General features: G+C 36.0%; 1 protein-coding gene across 4 annotated transcripts; it reads right to left on the bottom strand.

Annotated features, from left to right (window-relative positions):
- Positions 1–132: 132 nt before the first annotated feature.
- On the bottom strand, positions 133–27,920 carry LOC114531976 (tumor necrosis factor receptor superfamily member 16-like). 4 transcript variants are annotated; one of them, XM_028553568.1, is made up of 8 exons: positions 27,658–27,920; positions 23,399–23,503; positions 6,476–6,516; positions 5,594–5,746; positions 4,435–4,611; positions 3,848–4,055; positions 3,548–3,742; positions 133–3,058 (listed from the first exon to the last, which is right to left on the bottom strand). In XM_028553568.1, exons 3-8 carry the CDS (start codon positions 6,497–6,499, stop codon positions 2,757–2,759), a joined length of 1,059 nt encoding a protein of 352 aa, XP_028409369.1. In that variant the 5' UTR covers positions 6,500–6,516; positions 23,399–23,503; positions 27,658–27,920; the 3' UTR covers positions 133–2,756. The 4 variants fall into 4 exon arrangements, with proteins under 4 accessions (XP_028409369.1, XP_028409371.1, XP_028409370.1 ...); XM_028553570.1 differs by lacking the exon at positions 27,658–27,920 and adding an exon at positions 14,263–14,338 and having other exon boundaries at positions 23,399–23,913; XM_028553569.1 differs by lacking the exons at positions 23,399–23,503; positions 27,658–27,920 and adding exons at positions 14,263–14,338; positions 14,479–15,121.
- Between the last annotated feature and the right edge of the window lie 33 nt (positions 27,921–27,953).

The raw sequence follows: 27,953 nt of genomic DNA, 5'->3' as shown, positions 1-27,953 counted from the left end.
TAGTAATAATTTACAAACGCTAAATAAGTTCAACTTCATTCAAGTTTTTTTTTATGAATTTTTACCAAATGCAACTGTTCCCACGTCACTTAAAGTAACTACAAACAGTATAGTATATATGTACACAAATAATCATATATATCAATCCCAAATTACGCTACATACCGTAATCAAAGAACAATAAAATAATTTCATAATATAGTTGTTAATTTTATTTACTCTTATGACAATTCCTATAGTTTGCCGTAATAAAAAACATGGCGTCATGTCGATTGTGCAGCCATTTCAGCCATTTACGTTAGAAATGTTAAACTACATTACGTCAACACTTGTGTGGAATATGAGATATGTTCCCTTTAACTTCACTTCGAAAAATACTGTTTTAAAGATCGACATGCCGCCTTCTTTTTAATTATGGCAAATTAAATTAACACCACAATCGAATAACGTACCTGTAAATTCGCAACATGTATAAATTTTAATGAGTAAATCTAGTTGAGCACAAATTAATAGTGACGGTGCTCGTGCCAAGAGTAGCATGGCTTACAGTTTAATATCCTCTTACTTTAGACAACTTGTTTATTTCGTCGTTGATATTTATAATCAACTACAATATATCTGACCTGCATATATAGTCAAAGATTACACAGCTAAAGGTGTTGATAGGTGCTGATCCCTATACCGTATAGGTGATGTTACTTAATCTCACAATCTGTATTGCTTTCATATCATCCAAACATTGAAATAACGCGCAAATGCACATTACAGATAAGATAGATAAGCGCTAGGTGGTTCCTATAACCTACGGTACCCTGTGGTCTCTCAAACCATCAGTTTGAAATTGAAAACTGATCGAATTGTGGGCTGGAGGTCTTTCCAGTCATTTTTTGTAGATTGTACTGCTTCTGCAATTGTATCTAGATGCATTTGCACAGCTAAACCCAATGCTATAGTAATAGATTTCTAGCTATGACATAATATGTCGTGAAAAACATTTAGCTATACTAAAAAATGCCCAAAAAATAAAAATATAGAAATATTCTAAAGGCTATTCGAAAGGTGTATGAAATATAAATTCATGGTAACCAAAAATTAGGTTCTAAAATAATGTAGAAAAATACTTGTCTGAAAATAATCTATATGTACTACTAGTGTATTAAATTATACTACATACGGCGATGGACATAAGCCAAAAAATATATAAGCTCAAGCCTCGATAAGTAACCAAGCGTTGGTTAAAATGGCGTGAGGTGAACACTGATCTCATTTGTGTAAACCATCGAAAGTGGAATGTGTAAATATTACAATATGCCAGTATATTAGTGGTTTTGTTAAACCATATAGTCGATAGAATACATGGTTTGTATGATAGCCGATCGATATAAACTAGGTTTTTGCAGCTAAATATGCTATGCTGTATTTTATGGTTTGTGCAGCTAAATGTGCAAGTTGTAATATTTTGACTAAATTCGAGCAGTACGTGAATACAATTTCACCGAATCTTCGAACCAAGTATTCTATTGAATATCAGTTAAACAGAGTTTCGGCTGACTTTATAAAACGTTTGTGACCATATATTCGGAAGTTTCACCAGATTGTGGCTGATTACAAAAGCTCATGATAATCTTGAACAATCCCTTTTGTAAACAAAGTCTCTGATTGGTTTAGAAATCTATATGTGCCAACCGCAGTACTTAAACGTATTTTCATGATGAACTTCTGAACTTCGCCACGAATGTTTGAACTTCTGAACAACCGAGTTATCGAAGTTAAGAATATTTTCGTCAAAAATTTTATGAAATCAGCTGCATGTGAATGTTTATGTCGATCCAAATATATACTGGCAATACTTACGGTAAAATACTTCCAAAGTATAAAGAAGGTAATATATAGAATCTAATCAGTTATCTTCATTTAAAGATATACGAATTTTGTAATGATCTCACTGAGATTTTCTAACGTTTTAACAAGCATACAAGAAGTATAAACACTATTTAGTAATGCTTTTTGGGCATAAACATGCGTTTGGCCCCCTCGCGTGAACTTAAAATGAGCAAAACGTACTTATATAGGCGCACATCAAGTTTCCACTGATCCGATAAATTTGGAAGTTAAAAAGTATAGATACACGAATCTTCGGTGTATGGATAACAAAGCTCCCAAGTGAATAGACCTTATGCATAATGACGTATCAGGCCGTGACGCCTGCAGGGAATTCTGGTCTTAATAGTCTATTTAGACCAGCATCCCTGCAGGTGTCACGGCTTGTTACGTCATTATGCATAAGGTCTATTGGTTATTTATACTTCTTCATTTTGTTCAAACGCAAAAGCGACTAGCGGCAGGAACGAAACAACAGACACAATTAGCCTTTCTCACGATAAGAAATATCTGCCATTTTAAAGTTAATATTTTTGCATGATTTAATTTATAGAACCAATAGCAAACATTTATTATTTTTAACGTAAAATGGTTTCAAAATTTCATTCTGAAAAGTGTTCTTTGTTTACTTTTAAACAATTACGTCAACCCATTAAAAGAAATATATGTGAATACCCAGAAAACGGTGGATATTCGCTATCGAGAAAGGCCAATGGCAACGCATGGACGACTTGCGCTTTAGACTAATTTTATAAAATTTCGCAGCCAAACTTCGCATTTGCACTAATTTAAGTAAGATCTGTCTAGCAGTGATGATTTGTTTTCTTCTAGTTACTTCCATCAAAATTTAGTCTACAGCGCAAGTCATCCGTTGTCTACACAAGTGTAGTGTCTGTCGTTTGGCTTACACAATCGGCGATATATGTTGCAACATCCTCCCTTTTGATGTTGAGGCAACACTTATATAATTTGTCGATCGTGGACGAATTCTTCGTCTGCCATGCGCAAAGCATCCTTTCGGCCGCAGTTGTTTTGTCCACTCCGAAGTTGGCGATTTCCTCGTAAGTAAAATCGCCAAAATTCGCCGCTAGTTCTTTCCAATTCGGCCTACCTTCAGGAGTGAGCAGCTCCACGAGTTTCATAAGAAAAGAAGCGCTTTGACTGCGCAGGAGCTGGCCTGTAAACAACAATGTACCAGTCAGTATTCAATGTTTTGTTCAAGGTATATTGAATTTCAATCAAATTGAATCACACGGGCAGAGGCGTAGCCAAGAATTTGGGAAAGGGGGCCAGCAAGAACCTATGTGGGGACAGGCCGGCAGTGCGACTTGGGACAAGGTTTGTGCTGAGTTTTTGCACTAATGACGGCATAACAATTCACTCACAGGGGCCTAAAATTTTTCAAGGGGGATCGAGCTGCCGGGCCTAGCTACGCCTCGGCATACGGGACGGTTCCTGTAAAGAGTTTGGCTTAAACGGTGGATAAGTTCAAAATCGAAAACAATATAATTAATTTCCAGTACATATTTATTGCATAAGATCTACGTTCAGTTGAAGATGAGTATGTATTTAAACTTGGCTTCCAACAACCTGCTCCAGGTTAACAATCTTGTCTAAAACTTATTCCTATATAAAATATCCCTCCTGTATGCAGCGATTATTTTACCTGTTTGTAATTGCTTGTATCGTCGTTGCCGTGGCGCACCGCCGAGTAACCCTTCTCCCTGACATTGTGGGTAGTTTTTCTTCGTGCACCAGTAGACGATAAAACCCACGGCGAGGAAAAGGAAAATCAACACCACCGCTGTGACGATGAGCAGTGTCAGGTTCGTCGACGAGGTACTGCTTTCGTTTGTTTCTCCTGAAAAAAATATTCGCATACCATGCGTCAAATACCCCAAATACGTTGAGTACGAAATAGCGAATGTAATACGAACAAATATTTTTTCCAAAACGTTTTCTTTACCTTTAGTTGTTCGCAATGAATGTATAGTTTTAGTTCTTCTGGTTGATGCTGTCAGTGTTGTGGGACCGTGAGTCGGACTTTTTGTCGTCTGCGGCACCGCATCACACAACGCGTCCTTTGTGGCAATACATTTTTCCAAGTATATTTGGCACTTTGTGCATGGAAGACAAGTGCTGTTCTTATTTTTGGTCATATTAGAGAAATGACCCTGAAAAGGATAAGCATGCATAGAAAGTGGTTAAAATTGTTGTCACAGGGTTAAAACGTTCCTCGGTAGTTCGAAATTGCCAGGCTTATGTATCATCCTATTTTCATGACAAATAACAATGTGAATATAGAAATATGAAAATACGATTCAGAGTAAGGAAGTGGGAATTACGCATGTCAGTTCGGCATGTACGTATATATACATTAGTGTATATTATTGATTGACTCGTTCATTCATTTAGAAAGTCAGTAAGAATTACAGCTAAAGGGGAGGGAGAAAGTTTGAATATAAATGTATAAATTTTGACCTTACACAAAATTGATGCATGTGAAAAGGAATATTTAGTTATATGCACATGCAAAATACCTTTTGCACCTACCTCAGGGCACACTTCACATTCCGTATTATGCCGTGTCGTGCAGGTCCTAATAGGGTATTCCCCTTCCCCGCACGTTTGACACGGCATACAGGCCAAAAAGTTCGCGTTGTAGTATTCGAACGTCGGACAGTCGTCACATTTCTCTTTAGAATTGTATGAATTCATTACGGTGCCGAACTAAAATTGAAAATATTATTAACTTTATTCATTTATATGTGAAGGAAATCTTAAAAGATCTACGTACTATTCAAAATACGAGCGGCCGATCTGTATGGGTATTTACAATGGCGAGTGCGTAGCACGAACCATTGTAAATCCCATCACAGATCGGCCGCGAGTATTTTAACGTGCTTGTTAAATGAGTAAATTAAGCTTAATGCATATTAGGGCATGTGTGTGACAAAGTTATGGATACTAATTAAGATTGGTTGTATCAAAGTTAATATAATTAACAATTCATGAGACCTTTATGGAGAATTACAGATGTATTATACATGTGACCAAAATACTGCGCATTGATTGCAAGTTAGACTCATTAATTATTCATTAATTTCACAAATGTATATAATAAAATTATGCCTTTCATGTTTCTCTTATATAGGTATTATAGGCTATATAGTCAGCTAGGCTAGCGTTTTCATACGTATTTTGGCATTCTGGGAAGGAAAAATGATCGGTTTCAGCATTTTTTTGAGAATCATACAAATACTTCTTTTGAATCAAGTCAAAGCTATCTAAGTCATTTTGTCAGTCCAAAATACACCATGTTGACCGTGAACATTTTCGAAATTTCTGTTAAAGAAAACGCGAAACTTTTCATCTCAATCAAAAATTATTTTTCTCTTTTTGCAAAAAGGTAGCGACAATGACTGTCTTATAAAATTTAAAGGAATCCAAATGTCCAGCGATTAAAAGTTAGAACAGAGTTTAGACGTGAGAGTTTTAATCTTTTGGCAGCTATAGAATCTATATAATGAACTTCCGTCACCGGCTAGAAAACTTGAATCTAGGGTTTTATTTAGAAAATTCTTAGATGAACGTTTTTATCTGCATCATACATATACCTCAGTACTATATTAAATAGTAACCACTCAGTTTTACGCCAGCGTTAATTTATTTATAATATTGGATTATTGGAAAAAGATTTATTTATACTTACTTCGCAGGAGCTACATATTGTGTTGTTGTAGGGCGTACAATGCTGTTTTACATAACTATGCGGTCTACACATATCGCAGCATAGACCTTCGTGTTTGTATTGCCTCTTCCCGCACAAGCTGCCACGAGCAGTCGCCAGGATCGCCAGTAGAAACTAGAACAACAAAACATCAATCAACGTTGATTTTTATTGGTATGAGTCGGGTGAATCGAATGGGGTGAATCAAAATTCGTTACGTTATACCTATTTCGGGGGAGGGGAGGGGAGGGGGGAGGAGTGAAAAATAAAAATAGATAGGGACTTCAATCGGTCAAGTAATTTCGTAATACAGTAAATAACGCTTCCATGTATCGCAACAACTTCAGTACTTTACAACAGATCGTCTAACATAACTATCTTTACAATAGACCTTATGCATAATGACGTAACAAGCCGTGACGCCTGTAAGGAATTCTAGTCTTAGTATAATCACGGCGGGAAATTGTGAAGTTTTAATTTTCCGCCATGAATACTAAGACCAGAATTCCCAGCAAGCGTTACGGCTTGTTACGTCATTATGCACAAGGAAAATGTTGCAATTTTGGTCTCTCGAAAATTTCTTTGGTCTCTCGAAACTCTTTTTCTTTTGTGGATCGAAAACATGCAGATAAGACATGATTGATATCCTACGAGAAGCAATACTCCGTCTAGTCTGCTAGCATTTCTGGCAGCCTTGATGGAAAATCAATATGACTTGATGCAATTAATTATAGAAGGCTATCAGTAATGCACGCAGAGTTTGACATCGAATTGGACAGTTCATGCATATATAGTAAGACTCTTGACCACCTTGACATGCTGTATGAAGCAGCTATATGGTAGCTCAAAGAAATTTTTACTCACCAAAAGTGGAACCATTGACATCATTAAATCCTATTTGTTTTCTAGAAATTCATAAAAAAGAAAAAAATATTATTTTCTTCTCTTGCACATGAGTCCAAGCGCATTTCATATGGGGATTCGTTGGTGCAAAATATGAGCACATAAATGTAATTTGGTTGGATTGGAATGCTTGAGATTTACTCTGCGCCTAAATATGCATACTTTAACTGGTATGCATGCATGATTTTATACGAAAAGCCTCTTTTTCGATGGGGCATTTGGACTATAGCCGGTCGGGTTCATGCGCATACTATTTGTGCGACAAAAATGTACGCCTGCATGATGATATGATCAGTCAGCGAAAAATCCTGCTTGAGTGTATTATAAGGGTTAATTTTTTTGAATGGAAAATAAGTGTAAAAATAATAGTCTGTATCTCCTATAGTGGAAATGCAGTTTATGACGCTAGAAATAATCATCATCTTTGTCCTAAATAATTGCCTCTTTTTGGATAAGTTTGCATCCACAGTTAATTTGTTATTTGTCTTACGAATGTTTACAAAGATTTTCAGTTTATATAACTATAATGCTGTTATCTTATATGTGCTGAGCAATTGACAATAACTAGGAATCTATCGCCTCCGCAATGTCGCGAGACTTCCCCACACTGTGGTGATATATTAAAGAAAGAAGAACTGAGTAAAGTATTATAAAGATATAATTAAATGCAATATGCGAGCTTTTTCTTGCAAGTCATTGTTTTGTGCAGTTTCGAAACGCACTTGGGCCTTGTGTTCAAATATGTCCTCTTCAAAAAATACCAGAAATGAGCGGTCATCGAGCAAATAAAAAATTAGCATTGGATGAATGTTCTCCAGAATAAATATTTTAGATGTGAATTCCACCCACGAACAATCAAATTTAAAAGATCTAGTTTTCTAAGGAAATGTTCACAAAATCGATAAGTTCGTCTAGCACTCTCCCCTCCCACACAAATTTCAAACATTTCATATGTCAGCTTAAACATCCGCTTGCTACACGCTTGCTGCTTAATATTAAATCTATTCCAGCATGTATATGCATTTCTAGATTTTTTAAGAAAGAATATATGCGCCTCAATTTATAACAGTTTAGACTATTGATGCATGTTCTTTTTTAACTATAGGCAATTAAAGTAGCTATAAACATACCTTAAATTAAACTGGGTAAATTCCTGAACATTTGTTTATACTTTATGTATATGATATAATATTGATGTACTGCAATATTATTGTATCGATTTTGATATATGAACTGCGATACTATTGTTGTAGTATTACTAGTATAGTATACAATTTTTAACCTACTTTGTTCGACCGTAGCTTTTTGCGACTATATAAATCAATGGCGTTCGTTTGCAGTTGTAATTTTGTTATATGTGCATGACTGCACGACTAACTTCTGTTGTCGTGACTGTGCCTATATTGCTCATACGATTGGCGAACAAACTGGACAGTGATTCAATTTATATTTTATTCCGACCTGCTGTTATAGTTCACAGACTTTATAATAGAGATTTTCAGGTATTTTTCACAGCACTCGTGACTGGTAGAAAGTATGGTGTCTGACTGGTAGAAAGTATGGAGTTACACTACTAGTTACACACAAGCAAGGACCAAGTTTTATATACATGCAGGATACGAAGATCAGTTGGTCATATAGTGTTTTCTTCCATGAAAATGGTCGAGCCAATACTATATCCAGCATTATATATAAGTCGGAAGTGTTTATGTCTACATTTTTAATATTGGCGACTATGTCTGCCAAGCTTATATCAACAATAAATGTGCCAGCATAAGCGTACAGCATTAACAGTATACATGCATATACATTGTACTCAAATCTCCATAATACACATATACTTTATATAATTAATCGTGGCGATAATATATATTTAGGAATTCGTGCATATATAGTACAATATAATTTAACGAGGTATTTGGAATGCCGGAACCCTTATAGTCGCGATATAGTGATCCACCTGCTTTATATACACGTATCACGCGATCGTTCCCATTTTTACTTTCCACTAACTTAAAAATCACAATGAACCGTTTACGCTGTGGCCATTTATGTCCCCCATTAGCATTAAAAAGAACTCTCTATGTCATTGAATGTGTAGCTATATCATTATACTTTAACGAATGTCGATAATGTTCATCAAGTTTTAACTAAGAGTATCAGAGACTCTTTGATTCTTACTCTAATATTCCAAAGGTCATTCACACGTTACGTATATAGTTGTGAACAAGCGCTGTATAATGCAGTCAATGCTTTACATGCATGGCAATGCTTTACATACACTTGTGCACGCGAATTTCGTGATCGGGCGAAATTTAAAATGAACTTTGTACGGTGTATTCGATCAGATACACCAGGGTAGGAACGTAACGATTATTGTATATATAGTGCATGTAAAAGCCGTAAAGTCTCTTTCAAATATATTATTATTTCGATCTTAAATCAATATCTATAAGTCAAGCTCAATTCATGCGTTGCTCCTGCTCAACTGAAGAGCTCCTGCCCAACTAAAAGTTACCAGCCCTTCGACTTGTTGATATCTCGTAAGATGTTTCTATAAATATATGTATAGGTATTTCATATATATATGGTTTTATGCCAAACTTACCGCGAGTACTTCGCCAGAGCATAAATATATGGTACTGTATCGATCCGCCGATGTTATACGCGTATATGGCTGGTAAATATAATGTTGGTCGAATGTTTACACCTTTGGGCAGGTGTTATTTAACTGGGTGGCACTTCTAAATCGAGCGTGTTTATAAATGTACCAATCGCCAGTGGTGATCAGTTTAACGCAAACAAAACAGCACTACCTCGCCACGGAATTTCTCTCGGGTTCTGACCGAAGTATGACTTGATTAGTGGGAAATTACGAAAACGGGAATATTATAAGTGGCATTCTAGATTTAATATAACGCATGGCGTTTCCGGTGCTTATAGGGTAAAAAAGAGCATGAATATAGCGTCGAAGTCTCTTGAGCGTAGATAAATGGTCGGACATAAAAAGTAGTCTGAGTTAAAAAATAGCTGGAGGTATTCAAAAAATGCCATATTTACATAGTTTGAGCTTCTATCGATGTAGGCGGTTTGAATAGGTTAAAAACGAGACCAAAAACCATGGCAATGTTCAATATATATCCGAAATAGCTGCATGTGCACAGGTCTTAAATGTATATTCAAATTTACCTCGGTTAAAATTTCGCTCTTCTTCTTTGTTGTGATCAAAAGTATCTACCAGAATTCCTCAGCGTTTCTCGATGTTTAACAAGTTGGAAGAATCTTTTGAATGTAAGCTGTAGACGTATATTCTACAATAATCACCCTCTTTTACGTTGTTTTTTCCGGCCCTAAGTGCTTCGGAATATTATATCGTGATAGAATCAATGTTTATCGGCAATTACGCCATTTTGCTTTTCGGAGGAATTTAAATTACAATGAATAACCCCCTAATCTATTGAATGACAATGCACGTGCTTCTGTTTCAAATCCTGCGCGGAAATGCAACTCAAGATTGCATAAAACTTCACGTACAATTTGCTTCAGCATTTGTAAGCATTTCTAATGGTTTGAAAAACTATGTTTCTAAATCAACAAGGATAGACGAGAAAACAGCTTAATGGCGAAAACGTGTAAATTATATAGCGGAAAAGGATTTCCACATTTTGTTTAACGACAATTATATTAGCAGCGGGGAGACATGCTCCCCATGGATTAGATTTGAATGGGGAACAGGCAAACGCATAGTTCGGATTATATTTCTGATTTGGTCAGTCTCATGCCGACTGGTTATATTGTAAAGCGACGTTGTTTGTGAGAATATGTACAGTTATCTGTATGTTATTTCATTTGTTATTGAAAGGTCGTGGAACCCCGAAACCTGCAGCTTTGAAAATCGTCGTAATTAGACTATTTGTTTTTCGATCCGCGATCATTGTATTTTATATAGCAGAAAAACTTCAAGGCCGAACGTACACACAATCAGTACTCGCGTGTACGGCCGATGGAATAATAATTAAATTGTATAACGTATATACATATATATAAAACTAATTTTATTATTCATATACATTCAAAATAGATTAGGTTTCATGGTGTGTTTAGACATTTAATGAGATGCCAACACTGTAAATTTAAGGTTGTTTCAAAGTAGCTAAAAAATGTTATCTATAATCCTAGTTGGATCGGGGAGTGCATGCATGAATCTCATCTACAAAATTTACAGCATATATAGTTATATGTATTATATATATAGATAGTGAAATGGGGGGTTATGTAGTTACCTTAATCAATTTCGCTGATGCATATATATGTACATCTATACATCATCAAGATACAAATATGCATTGTATGTATTAATTACCTACTTCTATATCATTTTAAGATAGCAGATTGGTTAATAGGCCTTATCTGTGAACAACGGGCAGAATTCATATAGTGCACCGAAATGACTAGAAATTTTATACGTCAGTATATATTTACAATGGAATGAGGAAAGCATATATTTAGCGTTTGGAGAGGAATGTTACATACTATAGAAAAAAAATACATTGGATATGCTATACGTATTATCACCTATATTCACGCGCACTACGTCTATAAATCGATCGCGAATATTGTATCAACCCATAGTTTGAAGTCACCATATACAGTAGGTGCATGCATTGATATAAATAACTTGATTTGGATGATTGATGATTTGAATTGGATGAATTTATTCGCCTCTCTCTATATCTTGCACTGCATGCAAAACATATACACTATAGAATTTAGCGTGCATCGTTGCTAGCAGATCATTGGTATATATTTATTATACATCAGAGTTCGCCATGCAATTAAGGGAACAGAAACTTTTATACACTTGATGTACAGTGAAATAACATGCACGGTGTTAATTCCCTCACTGAAAAACGTCTTGCAATTCCTGCAAAAAGTAGAATGCTTCCTGATTTAGGTCTGCCATATCCGACTGATATAACCGAGATTTTGATAAGTTTTGATGCTAAAGGAGTATTGCTAAATTGCATAGTTAATTCACTTCAGTATACAGGTTATCATACATTTGTTTACATAGGTAAAACGAAAGGGCGTGTTATCCACAAAGCATGCACTGAGGAATTGGCAAGAATTCTGTAAAATTTATACTTGTACTGTTGTACAAATAATCGTCTAGGCCGGCGTGGTTTTATACGAATATAGTATCACGTATCAGTTCTAACTACATGCAAAAGTATGCCCGATAGATGATTTCTGTATGATTTCTATATATAATAACAGGTTTTGAACAAGGTTGTCAAAGCATGTTGTAAATATTGTATATATATATATATATATATATATATATATATATATATATATATATATATATATATATATATAGATTATATCATGCCTTCTATCCTATACAAGCCCACGAAAATGTTTTGATTATAGATAACTTTAAATTCCACTTCATGAACTAATTATGATCTAGTTACACTCTGCCATATTGCCCATACAGTGTATAGCAATCGTTTGCATGTAAATATAGCTATAATATGTATATGTATAATGCTAGTTTGTTATATAGGAAGAAACCATGTGTTTTCTGATGTTTTCTCAATATTCCATGCTTTCGTCTTTGCTCCTGGCAACCAATCAAGTTTTTTTCATTCTTTTCCTGTATTATACAAATCTATATGCCTACACTCTACAACATGCAATTGCAGATTAAAGTTAGTTCAATGGTGGAAATACTTGAAAATATAGATATATATATAGGCAGACCTTTTTATTGTTATTTAGCTAAGATAAATACATGGCCATCATGATCACGCATGGCATCAGGCCAAATTCAAAGGTAAAGTAAAAGCAAAAAATTAAAGTGTTTATAGTTCAGAAAAACTTCCTGCATAAATATAAATGGCAAAACTAAACTTATATCGAAACTAAGCGAATACTTTATATATCCAAATACATATATACTGATATATTTTTCAACGAGAGTCAGTTGCTATACTGACTTGCTCAAATAACTCAGTCTGGTCTTCCAAATTCATGCATGTTAAACATATTAATTCAATACAACTATACAGTTCATTTATTTAATGTCCCAATATCGCAGCATGTTCGCCGATTTGAACATATAATTCACCATGCTATTATTGAATGAGCTGCTAATTGCGTTCATGCACAGGCATGTGTACGGTTAAAGGTATCTATGTTCAGTATCATATTGTGTTATGATGCACCCTTGAAACAAAGGAGCTATCCTATAGTATTGCGTGGATCAAGTCGAACGCCTCAGCCTGCTTTATTGCATGTCTATACAAAACCTAACCTCGGGTTTTTTATCACGCATTATAGAATATTGACTCTTCAAAGTCGAATATAGTAACTATTCTTGGACCGTACAAACCTTGTTTTTAAAAACGCATTATAGCAACATCAAATCTAACGCATATGAGACGGCATATACTTGTTTCATCTGATTTCGAGACTATACATCGCCATGCATGCGTTAGCGTGCTGTATATTATTAGATTTTTAGATTCATGGAACATGGATTTTATACGAGTTACTTTTATATATTCCTAAGGCTAAGGTGTTCTATCTATTTTGAGGGAAATCGATCGCCCACTCTAGTTTAGAATCCCCGCGTCCGAGTGGTGCTACATGGTATGATTTTGAAAATATAACTGAAGTGTACGCGCGCATATAACTCCGTTTGAAAACCAGACCGCTTGCAATGCCACACTGCCATTATATAGTGGCTATTATTATATACGGTTTACTGGTGGATGAAATCTGAAGATCATACAGTTTACTTGCCATGAGATTTCACTGCATGTCTCTCCTTCTTTGAATAAGTATATATGATGTCTTTGACTTTGACTTTGTGATTCTCTTTCAAGTCTCGATGACTGTTTAAATACTCTTTGAAAATTATCTCGTTTATCATTTAATGTCTATAGCGTGGTGAAAACTGTTTAATTATCGTGCAATTTACCCAACCATTTATCTGTATACACGCACTCAAATGACTCAATCAATTTCCCTAAATTTATGTACAACATTAATGCACGCCCAAGACCTCATTAGTTTATCGCTGTTTCCTTCGAGGTTAACGTTACATGCTTGTTCGCACCATCGTTATATGCACTCAAATTCAACATCAGCCTTTATATTAATCCTGCCTTCGCCCGGTTATACGCCTGAAGATACGGACGACGATATTGTATTGTTTTCCTTTCCTTCGTGTTGTCGTTTATATTAGTATCTATACCATCTACAGCTATTAACTTTCTGTCCGGCACGTCCTAGCTTCGGGCTAGCCCACCTGCATGATGTTTGGACGACTAGATTCTTTATATATGTATATACACCGAGCAACTCTAAGCATACAAGTGAAGATTGTCGAGTATATTAGTATGTTTGAATTACACAAACTTTCACACTGGCACCACGCATGGAACGGTCACAAGGAAAAAGTAAACAAAACAGCAGTCTACCACACGGCTTTAAACTGATGTTAAAATAACAAAAGACTGCGTAGTTGTTGCGAAAATCGTCCCTGGAAAACGTGTGAAATTTGCATCGAAGTAATTGGTCAGTATAGTCTATTATATAGGCATATATACTGGCCGATATAGGTACCACAGGTATCAATGTTGCAACTGAAATAAGCGCTGGTTCCTCTTTGACTATGGCCTATACTAGGAAATAGTTGCCAAGTTTTATATAGGCAATTTGTAAGCGGGTAGACGTACCTTACTCCGTTGAAATCGACTTGATGTATTTTCTCGACTTAATGCCAGTTTTAGGATCCTCAAATGTATTTCACTTCTATAAAATATACGTGAGCGGCATAACTTCTAATACGGGTTTTGAGATCGCCCCTAAACCAATGTCGCCGTCAATTTTAAGCCAAGCATATTATTTGATTAATATATTTTTTAAGGTTCGTTTAAAAATACACGACTTACCGCATAATAGTCACAGCTTTCTATCATAAACCGCTCGCAAGTCGCGCGCTCAACACGAGCAGAAGTTAAATGGAGTACAAGCGCGGAACTGCTGGAATCACTCAACGCGATTCTGACCAGCGTATGCATGAGATGACCTCATTGTCTCATGTTTTGTCAATATTGTAACATAAATTGGCAATTTGAATAATATCAAGCCGATACACTGTCCACAATGTCAACGAGTTCGGCGTGAAAAATGCGCACGTTTGATGCTTTCAAGCCGATAATTACGCACTTTGGATTTATCGAATGCTTCCAAGAGTTTGCAATTATATATTAAAGTATAAGATTCATTGTTGTGTGGCTAAGGATAATATGATACGTCTCAAAAAGGCAACTTAAATCGAAACAAAGAATCGTGCCCCAACGCGTTTGCACAAAAAACGTGGTCCTGGCATCTGATTGGCTATTTTGGACGGGAATCCTTAAATCGGGCGGAGCGTACGATCAACAGTTGACAAATAATGAGATGCTTTCGAGAATATAAATTTACGAAAAGTCAAAGGCCATCGTTGTTATTAGTCTATTGTACACATCTGGAAACATACATGCAGATTAAATTTGCTTTGATTTAAAATAAAGAAACAGCCGGAGTTGAGAGGTTATTTAACAATGTTGATCATTGGCCGATCAAGCTGCAAAAATGTGGAATTCAATTTTAAGTGCTGCCAGGCGTGTGGCCCGTTGTGCTTGGCGCGTGTGCAGAGAGAAGAATTTAAAACACCGCGATACATCGTATATAAGATAGCTAATACAATATAGAGCTTGTATATATAGTTGTAAAAATAGTAAGTTCATTGTTGTTTTGATAATATAATTTGATTTCAACAGGCGAATACGGGAGTATATGTCTATAGACTATGATATAAGGCTATATATATATTTATACATTTATTTATAGATATATATGATTCGATTTTTACCGCGGGTATATATATATATATATATATTTAAATCTTTACAAACCCTATAGCTTGTTCCTTTGTTGTTTCCCATATAGCAATTGTAAATCAGCTTGGCAGTTGCCATACACCTTTATGGCATTCTGCCCAAAATTTAGCAGTCGAGTATAGAAAGTATTACATAATGTGAAATGATGCTCTTTATATACAAAACGCCCAGTAAAAACAGTATTCCTTCTACTCTAACTCGTCTTTTTTGTTTAAAATCAAATACACTTTAATGATGCACAATATGTCACAAAATGCGAGACGAGAGAGAAGTTCAGCATTCAAAGGACAACTGAGTATTATTTGTATCTTATATTTCGACTGAACTTCGATGCATGTATACCTCAATTGTTCCAATAATCTTTCAACATGAAAAAAGAGTACTTCTGTTATATGCTTTAGCTCGTTCCTCATCGTGAACGCGCGAAATATAGCCCTTGTTTAGTACATGTCATATGCGCCTTAATTATGCCATGCCCATAACTATAATAGCATGCACCCTTACACGCTATACTTATAGTCATACCTCGGGGATTTTCACCATATATCTTGACAGCTAACCTTAAGAAGGTATATCCAGCTCCTGTATATATGCCAGGATTATCTCGCATCCCGAGAATGACTTAATTCTGGTGCAAGCATTTATCCCACTTCCTGAATATTTATTGCAACTGAAATTACCTCGGTCCTCGCATTGTAAATCCAGCTTTTCACGTCTGTTACCGTATACACATGTTTCCGTAATTAGCAACTAATCCCGCTTGTTTATTATCATTGACTTTGAGATTAGCAAGATAAGGACAATCAGCATATTATAAATTAGATGGTGGGAAAAGATATATGATCACGTCCAGACCAGCGCCATAGGACCTCTGACATGATATGTCCATTGCGGTGATCGCATTTTTTATATGTGAATCAGATAAACTCATTACTTACTCCAAAGTTTACATATACAACACTTTCACATGAATATGCATGCATGCATATGCCTATCGAACACAGCGTCAACACGGATAACATACAAACATTATCAATATCAGCACCAATGTTATACAGTCATATATATATTTAAACATTTTTTTCTATAGACTACAGCTGATATATACCATGCTCTATCATTTTCGAGGTAGTCCGTGCATGATCGCTATACGGGATGGCTATGCCTGGCCTGGAACATATATGTCAGAGAGTCCGAAGCCCACGAAGGGTTTCTATGCACATTTGAAGAAATCTCCTTTCGCAGACTATTCCTATGCAGGAAGTAGTATAATACTGTGGATTATCCATTCATTGCGATCCTTTTCGTCCCTAACTTACGTTAAACAAGCCGTGCATGGGCTTACATGGATCAACATGCAGGGTGATATTGTGTATAATTGCATGAGTTTCGTTCAATTATATATATATATATATATAGTTCTGAAAGATAGCATAAAAATTTTTTGAGTACACTAAACCAATTCTTCCATCATAAGATATATCATATATCAGGAAGAGTTTATGTATAATTAAGTCTAAAAATATTTCGTTGAATGTAAAGTGACTATTTACTCAAGCTTTTCAGTTCACACGAGTCTAATTGAGATCACGGAAGTATACGACGCTATTGTCATCCTGTGAACGCAGGACATCCTGCATGGCTCCACATAAACACTTCTTTAAGCCTGGTTTCCATCAGTTGCGAACATTCTAAGGTCACCGATGTAGGCCAATACTAATAGAATATTGCTATATGCGTGTGCAGTTAACAAAGACACAATTTAAACACCGAAAATAAAAACAATTCTATCCGGATATTTCGCGTCGGTGAAAATGACTTGTTAACGACAATTATGAAAAGGCTTGAAAATTAACACAACGTTAGTTTGATCTCGTTTTCGTATATAGCATACAAATCTCAGAAATGATGATTGATGTTGTGTTAACTGATTTCGTTCAATATAAATGATCGATATAGACTCACTCGCGTATATATATAATGATCGAATATTATGCATATATTGCATCTTACAAATAAATATATTTCCCAAGGGTGTTCCGCCGAAATCACATCTGCAATATCGCTTATATTACTGATGCATGTATATATCAAAAAAAGATTTCACGGAGACACAATAGCACAGAATACTTCCTGTATTCAGTATTAACCTTTGCCTGACATCAACATGTTATTTATTTTTGTCGCTATGCATGTATATAGTCTTTGAAAAACGACACAATAACATATATACATGCCATCAAGCACGTAGATACGGACCAAACCTTGCCCCAACAACAACTTGAAATTGAAATTTTCACGTGCCCCTTGCCTTGCTGGGCTCCTGCAATGCATGCAGCCGGATGCAGGCCATCTAATAAACAGCCTATTTCAAAGAGTAAATGTCTATATACAGTATATAAATATATATTTGTTACAAGATACAGTCATATTATATATACAGATGTGATGATATATGTGTAAGATCATCTATAGGTTCTACGCCGGTTGCGCCAATGAATAAAAATTAAACTATAGGAAGAAAGTACGCCGAGCAAAATTAGTTTCGATATCGATCACAGATCACTGCTAGTAACTGGCCGATTTAAAGAACCATAAGGCAGTGAATTCATATATAGGTTGATCCCGGGGTATTTGAAGCCTGTATAAGGCTGCAAGTATATGTTTAAAACAGTTATCACATGAAGGCGCCGTTTAGTAATATACACATATAGTTATTAGGGCAAATAGTTTACGTGTAAATGCAGACAGATTATTTCCCGCAATATCATTATATTTATGTAATTTGATATTTTACACTTCTTCGGTAAACGCATATTACACCATATATAGGTTCTCAGTAGTAATTTTTGCAAAGATTGAAGTAATATTAGGTGTTTACTTTATTTCGATGCTATTGCTATATTTACCCATGCGTTCAAGATCGGAAATGGCATTATAGGTATAGAGGTGATCGTCTATATAGGCGCGGCTAGAAAATGTGGAAACGAAATAATAACTAGCTAATTTGGAAATTTCGTTTCCGAAATATTCCCACGATGAATTGTAAACAATATATTGCCGTTCAGCAAGGTTTGAATATAGAATAGAATTCGAATATACAGAAGTCAACTTACGTTCGTTGGTTTGTATAGTACTAGCTGAATCGTATTCGTTGTAGCTATACTTTATATCCAACTGAAATGCATGCAGGGAAAATTTAGTACGATACTACGAAAACTTTCACGAAACAATATTTTGAATATACCGCATACGTACGTTGGAAAAAGAAAGGGGAGTTTTCCATCTACGGAAATGATACTGCATGTATATATAATCAATAAATCATGCACATATACTTCCATTGTAAAAACAGGTTATATTACTGCATGTTTATGCACAGCAGGAAGAATTCTCGCACGCATATACGGATAAACTAGTACTGCTAGAACTGAGTATGAGTATGAGTATACATATTTATATATATATATATAGTTATATATATATATATATATATATATATATATATATATATATATATATATATATATATAAGGGCAAGCACGCACCTTTGTCGCCAATTTTTGCAATAGGTCAATATATATTATTGATTGAGTTATTTCAACCATTGTGCGCTGGTGGCATGCAAAATAAAAAGGCTTATCATTTAATTTAGTTACTGATGAAAAACGCGAAACGCTTCTGGAGAATACTGTTCTCAGAGATACAAATATAGACCTAATATGTTTTATCTATATATTTACGGGGGAATTCGAAGCTTTGTGGGGGCATGCATGATCTGTATCCCGGATTCAATTACATTAAAGTTTATATATACGAGTTATCTATTATACATAAGTCACCTAGGTCCTAGACCTTCTTCACGGTTCGTCTAATTGAGTAATTGTTGGTATGTATCTTCGTGATAAGCTGGTTCTATAGTTATATTACTTATATTGTTTCTCTCTTTTTTATGCATGAAAAGTTAGGTTGAATGAACTGTCAGTATTTATATATAACACTTCATGATGTTGCGTGCTGAACTTGTCTGTCCTGCTGTGATCCAATTCTTTAAAAACACACAAACCTATGTTCCTGTGAAAGCAGGTGTCCTTGAAATCCAAAACCATGATCTATCATTGCAACAAAACATAATGACGAGTTGAAGTGTGCGCAAGTAGTCTTCTGTAGTATTACCAACGCGTCGATAATAACCGAAAGAATGTACTTTTTAAAGAATATATCGTCCCCCACAAGTAGGAGGAGGTTTAGTTTTTGCGGCTGTCGTGTAAAGTTAATTGATTCAATCTGTAGTAAGTGGGAGATTTGTCTCGTCCTTTATTATAAGCATTGTAAATATCATTTTAATCTATTTCTCAATTTACTTACAACATGCATAATTGAATTAGCGTTTAGGGAATTTTGAACCATTATATCGGTATCTTGGAATTCCGCCAGAAATGTGGCAGACAATAAAAGCAAACAGCGCAAAATGACATATGTAGTTGCAGTTGTCTGAAATCAACGAAGCAAGTTACAAGCCATTTGTGAATAGTAAATTTAGTGATCCAAGATGGCGGCGGAATTTATTCAGCTTGCAAGAGCCATTAACATTAATTTAAAATTTAAAGCAACCACAGTGCATCTTTGGCATTTTAAAATTTGGATTAAGGAATATCCTCCTAGCAGAGGGGGAAATGCACTTATGAATATTCCGAAATAAAGAAATTTTACTAAAGGGAGAGCGTGCCCCTGGACTTTTCTGGGTAAACGCCCCTCCTAAGAAACCATCCAGCCACCATTCGTGGATTCGTGAACATTCTTGGAATAACTCGCAAATATCTATGCGATGTTGGTTCAAGTGTGCTGTGTGCGTCATGTCGTTTTTGCGCGTTCAAATTATCCACTGTGTTGGAAACAGTAAAATCAAACAAAACCTGTAATTGTTGTTTACGTGCATGGCTTAAGATCCGCATGAAGCCGCTCACGGTACGAGACTTAATCGGCGACCTTAACGCAATATCGCTGTTTCAAAATTCTTGTAGTGTTCTGGTGAGATACCTGAAAGTTGCGACTGATTTCTACACACTCTTATATTGTGCACGGTTTTCTCTTATCTATAACTAAAGTCGCCGGAATAGAAACGAAATCGAATGAGATGCATATTCTCAACACCATGCAGCAGTCCATGCACGATTCGTATTTCCTTTCCGGGGAATGAAATGGGGCAGTTTATTGCATGCATATAGAGATTTGCGATAATAAGTTAAATTTAGGTGATTTGAAAAGAAAAGTCTAAACTTAGGCAAACTTACTCTTATGCAGACTTGACAATTTAAATGGTAGTTTGGAAAACAATTAGCGATTGTTTTGAAACGGATGTTATCCAACAAATATATTTGTTATTTGCCGTTTATGTTATAGTCCTGATTGTGGGACATATATCACTGAAACGACTCAGCTGGAACGTTTATACACTTTGAAACGGGAGAATGTTTTCGTCGATTAAATCATATGCCTATAGTTACTTGGCATGAAAATCGGAAAATCATTCAGATCATAATTATAGGTGATGTCGTAGACTTATAAATCAGTACGTCCTCCGTTCCCTGTAGGACCGTTGTTGCGCCTATGTATGCCTGTAGATTTTTTTTATTTTTGTGAACAATGTGCCACGTGTAGATGTTTTCTCAAGAACACTCAAATTGAATACACCTTGAATGTGAAGAACGGAAATTGCTTAATATTCGAAACAATACAGCATACTGTCATTACCCTGAATAGGCGCATTCTGTCAATTCTAGAAACGTTTAAACTTGCACAAATTATAGCATATATCTATATATACAGTACCTAAAATAGCTTCCTACAGATTCATGTAGCTATCTCAACTCGGCAGCCTCGTATGTCAGTACAAACTGACATTATTTTTTTGTAAATTCCCCCAAGACCATGCCTGCATGCTGGTGTATGAAACGTATTTATAAACATCTGTTGGAAAGTGCATGGAAACCAATACTCTTTCGTAATTCAGTATCAGGGCTTAGATTATAAAATTGTAGCTAGCTACATTCTATGTCAATTTGAATAGCCGTGTTTAAGATTAAAAACTAGCTTTTACTTTAATTAGAGTATATTTAATTCTTTATACCTTGGTCCTTGCTATTTTACCATGCAGCAACATACAATTCTGTCTATACTACAGAAATAATAGAATGTTTCATTTTAAGATTATTTACGGGTAAAGTTTCAAAAGTGATTATCATAAAATTTAAGAAAACGTGTGAAATATGAGGAAAGTATTCTTTGTGAGAATATAAAGCAACAATTACAGTATGTATATATGGTGTTGTTTGTAATGTCCGGATATACAAAGGTAAAGGAATATCAGTATCGCATTATCTTAAGTGGTGCTTGTATATATAGATTTTATAGTATTTCTTTTCTAAACAATGAATGCGTCTCATAAGTTGTATATTATATATGAATAGGACGGTTTTATGGAAAGTAATGGAAACTCGAATATAAACCGCACAAAAGGACGTTTTCGGTACGCAATATACCACACTTAAGGTACACTAAATCCGTTTACTGACGGGAACGTGTCGAAAAGAACAGTCTCAATATCAGTTAGGTTGAATAGGTTCGTCCGTATTCACATGATTTTTGTCGAAATTCACAACAGAATCCCGCAGTTTTTACCATAAAGTTTAACTTAGACTAGCAGTAATCGTATAAAATACCTTTATATATATGGTAATGTACAATTTCGGAGGCAGGAACCATGCATAGCTGCCACATGGTTGCAAAGAATGCGAAGAATGTGCTTAGGTTTTTAATTTTAGAGCTCTTTGTATTGACCGGCGTATTGAATAAATACGCTACATTCAGTGCATTGTTCTGTGGATTGGCTATATTGTGACACAGTATATAGTCCCTGCAATAAAGTTTTATTTCAATGTTGCAAGCGGGAGATTAATATTTCTCGCGTGCCTTGCGCACGGCATATGGACGCTACTGCGAGCGATAACATGCAACGCGGAGTATCGTGAAAAACCGATTTGGCATGTGAGGTATTTTCAAACTGAAAATGAAAGAATTCGTCCTCTTGTCTGGATCTTTCATGCATGTTCAATGCGAATATTCGACGCTATTGTATTGACGCTATTCCTTATGAAGGCATGATGAGATCGAAGTTCAAGGGTAGATGCTTTGAGTGACTAACAACAACCGTTCAGCTAATATCAATTATTTCAAAACTTAGGTCGAACATATGTCGGTGTCGTCAGCCATAGTTTATGCAGTAATCCGACGAATTAGTCAACGTTTAACGGGTTCGATGATTTGCCTAGTAATCACCGAAATTCCTATACAACTTAAATAAACTTATGTAGCTCGGCCGACGGTTGAATCTAAATGAAAGATGTGACTAGCTCTATAGTGTAATAGCCCAGTGTAACATATTGTACAATCGCCAAGGCGTGATTTTGACACATTCTGATGCGATATCCATGTTGACACTTTTGATTTTGCAAGGTTTCGTTATGCAGGCTTATATACACAAACATTTGCTGACCATTGTAGCACACAGAATAACACATAAAAACATTTTTGTCGAAAACGGCCTGCTATGTCAAGTGCGCAACAATAGCCTACCACGAGAAACTTTGCCGGATCAAAGTTACAGTTTTCATATATTTCCAGTCTATCCTGCGGCCAGGCTGGCGTCATTTCCCCCCAACAGGAGCCATTATTTACACATCTTCCTGTTTAATTCCGCATGTTTTAAACACAAATATCGACCAGAAGTTTTGAAGATTTTTCTGAACCCAACTGTGTAAATTGACTTCTCAATGCTGTGTGATAGAATACCCGCGCGAAGACAGTTGGTTGACTCGCGTAGGTCACGTTTAATATTAACGCAGAAACTATCATTATTTTTGCTTACCTCGCCAGTTCTTCAAGTGAACGAAGTGTGTCTTTCCTCCGAAAATATACTCGATACTTCGAGGCAGCTCCGAACACGTCACTTTTCTTGCTCGACTGGCTTGATCTGTCAAATTATTGATCCGAGAAAATACTTATAGTCAGACGGGAATACGTGTTCGGTCTCGTCCGCTGCAATCCCGTCTCTGATTGGCGAGAATTTCTGAGTTATGCACGCTCGCTTAATTCAATTTCCGAGGATATAGAATTGATAAAGGTATTAAATAGTCTATGTTGAGATCCTTCTTGTCATGTTGGCCTTTCGATCAGATTATATTCAATCGAGATCACAAGGTCTTTTGAATGATATTATGCGTGCACAAAGAATTCCAGCGGTTTGCGCACGACTACATTGAAACTGTATTAGCATCATGTTGCGATGGTTATTGAATATTTCATTCATTTACAACGAATTTTTTAAACAAACAACTTTTGAATGTTTTGCTACCTTGTATTCGAACCGAATTCGCACTATATACAATGCAGTACACGAACAATCATGTCCGCTTCATTATACAACAGGGTACATCAGACAATTGCTTACTCTAAAGTCGCTGGAACTAGTAAACGCGGCTTTGTTGCCTGGAGTAACAAAATCCAAGCGTGGGTGCTTGGATAGCCATTGCATGGCATTGCTATAGAATAGGTTGTAAACTAGTTGGTCCAACTTACTTGTATGGTAAGATGAAGATTAGGAAATTCGTAGGAAACCCGAGGGGTAGGAAACCCGTAGTTTTCTCTTTCTATATCTTTTTGCGTTTTGGATCGCCTATTAATTTGATTGCACGAGCTAATCCATGCACAACAATGTCATACATAAATTTGTATATCCTTCAGGACGCGCATTTCAATATAAAACTCACTTCACTCCCATATTGTTTGAATTATTTCAATACTTGATATTGAAACTCTAGCAGTAAAAATAACATCGCTCTTAAGTATGTGGTTTATGGAGCAACGCGGTTTCGTGGCAATAGTTGTATTTTGGCGGATGATTCAGAGATGAATAATGTGTTCTTATAATCATCGAATTGACTGTTAACTTGTATAATTAACTGACAGATCTGATTAATCTCGTTGTAGCGTGAAAACGGAAAAACGGGAAAAAGTGGTCTTAAAAACAAAATAGCGAGATTATGCCTTGATTACGGCGGTGCCTTTTTCGATAATCCTAGAGCCATATCAAAATTTAATTGCCTCGAATTACGGCGCCCTTGTCTAGGCTTGTCCAACTAAATTAGAAGATTGTCAAAGTAGTTTTGTTTATTTCCAACATATTTAAATGCAGTTACTTGTGTTAAGTCCGGCTTGTCTGTGCATGTCAAATGCCAATTTAGGCCCCGGTTACAATACACTAGAATGGGTAAGATTTTGCAGGTTTCGAAAGGTCAAAGAACAGACTGTTCTGAGAACTACATTAATATCCTAAAATCTTCAAAATATCAAGGACTTATTGCTAAGCGTTGCTTCTAAACGCGGCAAACGAAGTGTAAGCCTTAATCCCAGTTTATGGCCAATTGTAAATATTACATGACAGTGAGTTTTTCGTTCGGAAATTAAAGACTCCGGCATTTAATGGACAGATAGTATATGCATGCATAATAAAGACTGAACCCGCGCGCAAGCCGGTCATGGAAGTCTATTTGTTAGCGTCATGCGAGTGTCAGGATCTCTTCCACGCACATCGGCATGCGTATGGTTGTAAGAAACGCGTAACACTTGGCAACCATTAATACAGGACGGAGTTAGCTCACACAAGTCTCGTCAGGGATTACTAAGAAGTTTTTAGAAGAAAGCAAGGAATTCAAACAGCATCATACAAAGACTAAGTACAAATTTTTGCAATGATATTGCCGTTATGTGAGGCCCTTGCATTTTATTTTGATCCGCTTTAATTCTGATAGGAAGGGATGGAAGCAACAATGGAATAGGACTTAGCAAAACGATGATGTATTCGTATGATGTATGTATTTCGTGTGTCTGGTTTTCCTGTTACAAGTCCAGATTCCCTGTCTTCTCTAATAGCGAGTTTAAGATGCACCAAATCTACGACACGGTTGTGACATGAAAACTGCTCTAGTGTGAGGAAACCAGTTTTAATTTGTTTTCCATACGGCTTTGAATTCGTTTATCAAAAAGAGTCTATAATTTTCATTCCTGTTGGAAAACTGTGAAAATTAGAGCAGTTTTTTTTAACGTCCGCGTCGTAGATTTGGTGAATCTTAAACTCACTAATTTGTGTGTGCGTGGGGGAGGGGTCTCAGTCAAAAAGTCTGGACGTGGTAATGATGGTATAAACTTCATATTGAAAAATAGTAATATTATATATATCGTTCGCATTTTCCATTTGGTAAAGACGTTCACGTGTGCATGCATAACGATTTGATGTATAAAATTTATATTGCATGGAAGCGATTTATAACCCAATTATGACCTTGAAAATCTTTCCATAAGTTACAATATCTAATACATACATTAGCTTTCCTAAATAAGTATTCGTCTTCAATTGTAGTTTAAAATATAGCTTCACAAATGTGTAAGGGTATATAAGGAGTTCTAAATCACCGATGCTGCTGAGGTAAACGATTGATGAGGACCCATGCAACGTATAACCAATTAAAGTCTTAGTCTTAACAGAAGGCGATTTAAGCAGTTTTCCGTTTAATCTAATATAACTATAGAAGAGGGCTTATAGGTTCAATTAAATAATCAGATGCCAGTCCGCTTGCATTGCATGAATAGTAAGTTATATTGTCTCTGTATAAGCGAACAGCAATCGCAATTAACTCTAGTGACTTTCATCTCCAACTCAAGATATGCTTTTACAATAATCCTGAGTTATTTAAGAATACTTGTGATTAGTTAACCAAAGCGAGCACCACTGTACCGTGCTCTCGACCTTTCGTGTATGCATGCACAGTTGTTTTTCAACGCGTCTATACTTCAATTTTATACTCACGTAATTTATACGACACGACGCTCAGAATATTACAGTTGCTAGCGCTGCCGTTTTTGGCGATCAGTAGGAAATATTTCACTTCCACTGTTCGTCGTGTCATAAAATGCATGTGTGTTGTGTCAGCTCTGCGCGATGCATGGTCGTCCATATATTATCAGGCATCAGCATGCATGTATGAACACTTTACTTAAAGTGCGAATTACTGGGTGGTCCGTATAACTTTTCGAAAATGTGCTTTTTGACAAATCCCATGCATTATGGGAGTATGCGTGATGACATAATAGAGATGATTCAACCATGCATAATGGGGCAATCGACGTAGACGTTACCTTGGGTTTCATAGCGCCGTTTCTGATGGATATGTAGCTGCCTCAGCGTTGTCATTTCAACGCGTTCGGCATTTTCAAAGCGCTCAGGCTGAAACCTTGGTGATGAGAGCGTGTTTAGGTTACAAAATTTCCGTAAAAGTTCGTGCACAAAGTGTAGGAAAGTTAATTGATTTCAAACACCGATAACATGATTTTGATAGCAACACCGCGGGTTACAGGAGTCAACGACCTTTGATATATGTGTACATGTGTGCAACTGATGTGAAGTGACTGTATTGGATGGATTTGTGCGAATGATAAGAACGATTATAGTTGCATATATGTACATCTAATTGTACGTAAAATACGGCGGTGCTTATTCCATTAATTTATAGTGGGAAGCATGTGGCGAAAATGTACCAACGATAAAAACAAATCGTAATCCTTTCCGGATTGATTCAGGCAAATATATATCTACAAACGTTTGCTGGTCTACTTTGATACTTTCAGTATTTATCTACATTTCTACAAAGAATTAGCACATATAGACAAATATACCCGCGACGAGTACATACTTCAATTCTACTTTTACGGTCATCACGCATGTTCCGAGTGCCAAAGGAATTTGCCGTTCTAAGCAGTTTTTTTGAGTGGCTAGAGCTGACGAGCTAGCGGCGACTGAGATGAACGCTATCAGTTGAAATAACATCATTATATTCTATATTGGATAAATCCGTTAAAGCGTATTTTCTGCGAGAAAAAGGTGATAATATTTTACAAAACTATATTGCGCACGCGACAATCCCGGTCAAAACAATCAGTTGATAATTGTCACAATACGTGGTGAACACAAGATGCAATTATTGAACTAACTGAACAATCTACTGATACAAAGCCCAGAGGGAGGCTAGTCGAGCTTCTTTAAGACTTTATATCTTTGTTTTAAAGAATTACCTTCAATATGATCGTACCAAAAAGTACCAATAATTCCAATTCAACTGCGCTGTTAATGTAGTCTTAAACGCATGCACTGATTACACCGAGTTCTAGCCGGCGGTATCTTTTCACACTAGAGATACATTAAAGTTGCTTTTCCTTATCGATTACTCTTTCAAACAGTCTTTTGAATTCGGCTTCTCGCCTTTGATAGAGTGGTGAGATTAAAGAGGACCTTTCACAACTGTGACTAATGTATCTGATTGTACTGAAGTCGTTTTTGTAACCTTTTTATATGGATGATGATGATATCC

The sequence above is a fragment of the Dendronephthya gigantea genome, unplaced genomic scaffold, assembly GCF_004324835.1.
Source record: "Dendronephthya gigantea isolate DGI-Jeju-01 unplaced genomic scaffold, DenGig_1.0 000076F, whole genome shotgun sequence".
Classification (NCBI taxonomy): Eukaryota; Metazoa; Cnidaria; class Anthozoa; order Malacalcyonacea; family Nephtheidae; genus Dendronephthya; species Dendronephthya gigantea.
The sequence above is the reverse complement of the archived record's forward strand: the minus strand, read 5'-3'. Positions and strand labels throughout refer to the sequence as shown.